Source organism: Odontesthes bonariensis, chromosome 10, assembly GCF_027942865.1.
Source record: "Odontesthes bonariensis isolate fOdoBon6 chromosome 10, fOdoBon6.hap1, whole genome shotgun sequence".
Classification (NCBI taxonomy): domain Eukaryota; kingdom Metazoa; phylum Chordata; class Actinopteri; order Atheriniformes; family Atherinopsidae; genus Odontesthes; species Odontesthes bonariensis.
The window spans coordinates 8,517,339-8,524,556 of record NC_134515.1 but is presented as its reverse complement, the minus strand read 5'-3'; the positions used below and the strand labels follow the sequence as shown (position 1 = coordinate 8,524,556).

Sequence of the window (7,218 nt, the reverse complement as noted above, 5' to 3'; positions counted from 1 at the left end):
TGTTCTCAGCTGACAGGAGTGGCGCCTGATGTGGTCTTCTGCTGCCCATCGGCTTCAAGGTCCCACGTGTTGTGCGTTCAGATGGTATTCTGCTCACCTTGGTTGTAACGAGTGCTTATTTGAGTTACTGTTGCGTTCCTATTATCTCAAACCAGTCTGCACATTCTCCTCTGACATCAACGAGGCATTTTCGTCCACACTGCTGCTCTATGCATATTTTGTCTTTTTTGGACCGTTCTCTGTAAACCTTAAAGATGGATGTGCAGGAAAATCCAGAAGTTTGAACTTCAGCAAGTCGTCTCGGAGCCTAAATGCATTGAGTTGCTGCCATGCGATTGGCTGATTAGCTGTTTGTGTTAGCAAGAAACTGAACATGTGTACTTAAAGCAATACTATGTAACATTTCTACCTTAAAATAACAGCTTGAAAAAAATTGTGCGGCTGGAATGAGTTTTGATATTACGATTGGCCTGTCTCCTATGCCCTTCGGGGGTCTGAGTTGGAAAAACTGCGCTATGTAACTTTGCTGGACCGTCCCGGGAGCTGAGCGGAAGTACTTCGACTTGCTTTCTGGCACACCTACCGCAAAAACAAATAGACCCCTCTCACGCTCCCAGGTACATTTGATTACTTTTACCTTCTCGGTCGACATAGCTTGCACCTTCTGACTCCTCGCCGGTTCGTCAACAAACGTGAAACGTGACAGTGAAAGGGTGTTGTATTTACGACAGTGTAACCGCACATTACCTCCAAGCCTGTAGAGGGAGCTCCAGAGTGGGATTTTTGAGGAGTTACATTGTATCGCTTTAATGAAGTGGCCGATTGAAATGATACACCATGCTCACCAGCAGAATTTCTCAAATGAACTTTATTGAAATGACTGTCACAGCACAACAGGCAGACTCGACTAGACCAAAGGAAAACAAAAGACGATGAACAACATATATAAATGTGGAAAAGTTTCACTTAATTTGACTCTTTTTATTTTTAGGCTTGAAATACTCTTCAATTACTTTGGCTGAAAAAAAAGCTCACAGTTCTCCAAATCTGAAAATATTTGTACTCGTCTGCACGCAATGACATAAATAAACCGTGATAAAATAAATAAAAGACGCTTTTGTTTTCCGTCGATCCAGTTTTTTAACCTGCCTGTGGAACAGCTGAATATCCAGGAAGTCAAACTAGTCACAGAAACATCTCGGGGTCTAATGGTTAGTGTTGTAAGGCTAGAAAGTAACTCAAATTTGGCCATTTGCATGCTAGTGTCGGGGTGGCATCACGGAGAGTCGGTTATTTAAAGTTGCTTGGTCTCTGTGCTGGAGGAGACGACCTTTCCGTCCACCAGCGTCTGTGTGACAGTCATCACTTTGGTCTTCTTCACTGCTTTCTGCATCTCTAGAGCGTCCTGGAGCCTTAAAAAAAAAATAGCATAAAAGTCCAGTTAACCTCCTCTGCAGGCTGATATTTTAAAAACTGCAACACAATGAAGGTCTAATCTGATTTTTACTGAAATATGCTCCCACTCACTGGAAGTCTTCCCCGTCCAGCAGCCGTCTGTATGTCGCAATCTCGGCCTCCAGCTTCATCTTTGTGTTGAGCAGCGCCTCGTAATCCTGCGACTGCAGCTGGATGTTGTTCCGCAGCTGCGTGAGCTCAGCCTCCAGACCCAGGATGATGGAGTTGAGGGACTCGATCTCCATGTTGTACCGCAGCTCCGTGTCCCTCAGTGTTCCATCTAGAGAGGCTTTCTGTGAGCAAGGGGGAAGGGAAAAGGATGGGTTAAATTTCTGCGGTGCACCCAGCTCTGCTGCGACAGCTCCTTAGCGACGGGTCACCCGAGTGTAAAGCTTGTGTCAACAAAGTAAACGCGAGCGACTTGAAGTGAGAGTGCTGAGTCGGGCTTTGCAGGGAGGGTGGATAAGCTTGTGTTGAGCTAAACGAGGTATGTGCTGACTGCACGCTTCTCACCAGGCTCTTCTGCGACTCCAGCTCAATCTCGAGGGTTTGAAGCTGTCGGCGCAGGTCGTTGACCTCTGTCTGTGCACCCTTCAGGGCCTCTGTGTTTTGGTTCACCTGAGTCTGGACTTCTGTTATCTAAAGAGGCAAATCAGATTAAAAGATGATTAAATCCGTCTACAACCACATCTTTTTCTCCCCGTTTGCTGATGATAGTTTTTGGTTAATTGTTTACCTGAGATTCGTGCCATGTTTTGAGTTCTTCCTGGTTCTTCAGTGCCATCTTTTCATACTTGGCCCTAATTTCTGACATGATCTGAGCCAGGTCTTGACCCTTGGGAGCGTCAATGTCCACATGGACTCCCGACTGGGCAATCTGGTTACGAAGCTCCATAACTTCCTGAAGAAACACAAAAAGAATGGATAAAGAAATTAGTTCCAAACACACAAAGATTTATTTTCTCATCGTGTTGACCTCTCTTTCAAATGAATATATATATATATATATATATATATATATATATAGCTTTACTGACTTTTTTTCCCGGATGCATACTAGATTCTCCTAAATGTTGGGTATGCATCATGAGGTTACTACTCATACTCAAACTACCCAAGATGCAACGTAACGTGACGTCGCCAATCGTCATTTCCTGTCAAAACGGCAGTTTAAAGCTAGCTACAACGAGGGTAGGTTCACTTCCTGTTTTCAAAACAAAAGCACCAATTGTATCGTAATGGCTTTCCCTATGATAAAAGGCAACGGGTATTTTATTTTGTGAAAATAACCGGAAGTGCGTTGCTCACTGCGGCTAGCTTTAGTAGTGCCGAATTCGTTGGAACAAAATTGTAAATAGCCGGTATTTTGTCAGGTTTTCAACACGTTGGGGATCTAAACGACTACTTTCTCACCTGAAAATGTTTCAAATGTTGCTAAAGTTTACAGAGTTTATAGCTTAAGCGAAATCAGCTTCAGGCCGGCTGATTTCGGCTCGGGCAGGAGCGAAATGCATTGTGGGTAAACGCTCTGCATACTGTCTGATCGATGAGTATGTAGTATGCGGTTTCGAACACAGCCTATATGTTTTTGGATGATCTTGTTGAACTGTGACCCGCAATGACTCTTCAAACCTCAAACCATAATCACACACTATAGTCAGGTAAATATACAGGGGACGCATCTAAATCCGTGTCCCGAAACGGTTAATTTAATATCTCCCTCAGTAAACAAATGGTTATGTTTTGGCTGATGCCCTCAATCCCAATCATCTCAGCTCTGTGGTGTTTCCTCTGTGACCAAGTATGAACTGTCACCAAATTTACGATGAGGCTTTCCACAGAATTCAAATGCAGATGTTTTAGATTTTTATTTTTATTTTTTTACGGACTTACAAGGAAAGTTTTCTCACGCCTATTTCTCAAATACGCCCTGCCGCCTGCTCAGCTCTGACCGAGTCTGTGTGACTTCAGCACACAATGATGGGCGATTGACTGAGATGAGCCAGTAGGCAAATGTTTATTTGGATCCTTTAAGGGTGTGGAGGTTTGCTTAAATTGTGCCCAGAGGTGCTTGAAAAGTGGGTTTTGTTTTATGTTTGAGTGCAGCCTGATTCTTTTCAGAAGCCGTGGAGGTAAGATTTGGATTTTAGTGCTATTAAACTCACGTTTTCATGGTTCTTCTTGAGGTGGATGAGCTCCTCCTTCAGGGTTTCGATCTCACTCTCCAGGTTCATGCGGCTCAGGTTGGTGTCATCGATGAGTTTCCTCAGACCGACAATGTCGGCCTCCACGGACTGGCGGATGGCCAGCTCGGACTCGAACCTGAACAGCACAAAGCAGGGACGGTGAGGATCATTTTGAAAGTCTGGTGCGTCAGAACTTATGTTAAATGTTTTGTTGTTTTGTTGCCCAACCATGAAATCTTTTGTAACCTACCCTGCCTATGTGTAACCGTACCTATAGGGGTTACTGTTAGGCCACTATACTATACTGCACTATAGCAGCCAGCTGTGTTTGCTCAGAGATTTAATTTATGACACAACTGCGCTGTCTCAACAACTTCTGACGCAAGGGTGATGACTTGTGACTACTAAACAAATGACTGCCTGCCTACATCACTGACACCACGCATTCATCCTACAACCCTTTCAGTAGTAAAAGCGGGTGTGCCTGCAGCTGTCTGGCTCGGTGTTTAATGGTCTCGGAGGTAAAGCAGGCAGGTCTTACTTCACTCTGAAGTCATCGGCCGCCAGGCGAGCGTTGTCAATGTTGAGAATCAGGCGGGCATTGTCGATGGTGGCATCAAACACCTAGAATGGGTTTAGAAAAGGAGAATATTTAGATGACACACGAACTGGGGGCATCAATGAAATTCTACACATGAGAATATTAATATTTGATATTAAAGAAGAAGTCTTTGTGTGTCCATGTGCTGTAGCAATTTGACATTTTGAGTAGTTGGCTTCAAATTTGGAAAGAGGATGAACAGCAAAATTATAACTATATGCTAACGTGAAGCTAGCTAAGTAGCGAGCAGCTATTTATCTTAGCCAAGCCACAGAGCGTGTTAACAGCCGTTTAAAGACAATAAAATCAGCCTGCTTACAACTACCTGAGTGTTACCTTGTTACAAATTAAATTGAATATTTGTTTCTACATAACTTAAAGTGGGAATGGTATCATTTGGCATTGTTATCTTAAAAGAAAGCTAAGCTAGCTGCTTCCCTCCGTTTATGCTAACCTAGCTCAACCAACTGCCAAGATTAACTGTACCCAATACAACTCCAGACGATTTAAACCAAACCTGTTTCCCAAACTGTCAAACAAATGTTTATCTTTTGGGTTGGTGTTCTATTTTTAAGATATTGTGAGAAAATCTATTGAATAGCCAGCTGTTAATTTTAAAAGTGTGTTTTAAGTGAATATGTGCCACTTTCTATGTGTTTAACTGCGGACGGTATGAGCAGGCCACTTCAAAAAACCAGATGGCTGCAGTGTTTGCTTAAGCATGGAAGGTTTTGATAAAGGCTGGGATGGAAGCCAGGTAAGGCATCCAGGTGACAAAGTCCAGGAGCAGGTGGGTGGCTGCCAGGCAGCTGCTGAGCACCAGGATCTATCCTGTCAGCAGGTGATTTGCATGATGAGGCTGGTGATGTGGGTACATACTCTGTGATGTGAGTGATCACACATGCGTGTGTTTGCATGGTTAGCTGATATGCAAGCTGGTCTGTTCTAATGTTTCCGTGAGAGTCTGTGTTTTCTCAGACGGGGCCGAGGCAGAGGGCACCATATGAGTGATTTTCTGTCAGCCAGGCAAAAAAAAAAAAGACTTTATTTGACCCAGGGCTGTTTGGATAGGATAGATCAAAGTCCTCCTCAGCTGTTAGTAGAATAAATAAATCCTAAACTCAGAGTATTTGCCCTTATGTAATGTTTTCAAAAAGATATTTATGGGAAATAGACAGTTTTTGCCTCCAGTTTGGCTGTTTCCGTTGTGTAAAAAATGTTTTTGCTGACCTTGATACTTCTAACTCGCTACAAGGAGAAAGATAATCAGACAACTCCTGATCGTTTAGAGTCGACACATTAGACACAGACGCAGTATTTAGGGGGTTTCTCTGAGAGGAAAATGCAGTTTTGAATGAGACACTTTCACTGACTCCAGTTCATTTTTTCTGAGATCCCCCCCAATGGGACAAAACCCACAGTTAATCATTAGCTTCCTCCATCTTGTGTAATCCAGTTTTTACTTTCAGGTCTTAAATCTTTTTGGCTTGTTATTTAAAAAATGCAGATCAGAAAAAGCTCACTGTTGGCACATGATAGTAAATTAATCGAGTGTTTCTTCTGTCTGTAAGTATCCATAGTTGTAATGATAACATTGGATGTTTGTTTTCCACCTAACACTAAACAACGAGTACAACAGAGGTTAAAACTACGATGTGTGTCTGAAAGTTTATCCTGTTTGGTCTCCGGACTCTTGTTTCTCTCAGGTTTCCTGTCTCTCTGACCCCTGATGCTCCAACATTCCTGCTTCAGACTGTTTCCGGTTCAGCCCTCAACCCCCAGCACATAAAGCAGTAAGTAGTGGGCACTGTGCCGAGGACTGTCTGTAGCCCCCACAGTTAGGAATCCACAGATAATCTGCTCCCCTGAGTGCTGACCGGGGTTACATTTAGGTTAGACATTTATCTTAATCGGTCACTCTTTGGTCAAACTTTCTTCAAATCATCCATCACTTCACAGCGTCTCATTCTGATTTTCATCTTTCAGTTGAATCCATTCACACGACCCCCCCCACACGCTTCTGTTCACATCTTAATAAACCACATGCACATTCCCCTGTCTGCCCTCCATCCTCACCTTCTTCCTCAGGTCATCCACGACAACCTGGTACTTGCTGTAGTCTCTGAAGTCGGGCCCGCTCTTCTCCAGGGCCTCCTTGATCTTGATCTCCAGCTTGTGGTTGGCCTGCTCCAGGGTCCTGACTGTCTCCAGGTAGTTGGCCAGGCGGTCGTTCAGGTTCTGCATGGCGAACTTCTCGTTGCCCATGATGTCTGCGCTGTTCCCGCTCACCTGGACGCTGCTGGAGAAGCCCCCCGCTCCGGAGCCCACTCCCATCCCAGCTCCCATCCCAGCTCCCATCCCAGCTCCCAGTGAGCTCCTGTAGCCAGAGGAGACACTGATGCGGGAGCCACCGGCCCCACCGTGAATGCTGGACGCCCTGTAGACGGGAGCGGAGGTACGGGACATGGAAACGGCGGCAGGCCTGCTACTAGCAGAGGATCGCACAGAGTATGTAGTTTGCCTGGAGGTTTTCATGGTAGCTGGAGAGTGTGAGACTCAGTGAGACGGGCTGTGAGTAAGACAGAGGCACAGGCTGGGCAGGCAGAAATTAGAGCTCACAGACACAAGGCAGAAGGAGAGGGGAAGCTCAGTAAATATATAGACCCTGTGGGCCTAAAGGTCCGCCCCACTCCACTCCCCTGTCGCCTCCCTTTTTCCAGCTCAAACCGCAGCGCTGCTCAAAGCATGCCTTTGTCCTTCTCCACCAAAGTTGGTGAATTCTGTGGACTCAGTGGAATTTAAGAGCTTAAACTTCAACGTTCTTTATTAGACATAAAAGATGATAAAAAAAAGTACTTTAACTTTACAGATGGAACAGAAAACTCCAAGATTGTTTTAGCTTCATATTTATAACAATTCCCTTAAAGCTACTTAATCCTGTTTGGGTGTATGTGCTCTTTTTTTTTCTTTTTGTGT

At 44.5% G+C, this 7,218-nt stretch overlaps 1 protein-coding gene across 1 annotated transcript; it reads right to left on the bottom strand.

The window, feature by feature from the left end:
• Positions 1-850: 850 nt before the first annotated feature.
• On the bottom strand, positions 851-6,872 carry krt18a.1 (keratin 18a, tandem duplicate 1). Its single transcript, XM_075476125.1, has 7 exons — positions 6,319-6,872; positions 4,183-4,265; positions 3,621-3,777; positions 2,192-2,356; positions 1,969-2,094; positions 1,528-1,748; positions 851-1,412 (listed from the first exon to the last, which is right to left on the bottom strand). Exons 1-7 carry the CDS (start codon positions 6,775-6,777, stop codon positions 1,295-1,297), a joined length of 1,329 nt encoding a protein of 442 aa, XP_075332240.1. The 5' UTR covers positions 6,778-6,872; the 3' UTR covers positions 851-1,294.
• Positions 6,873-7,218: the final 346 nt, after the last annotated feature.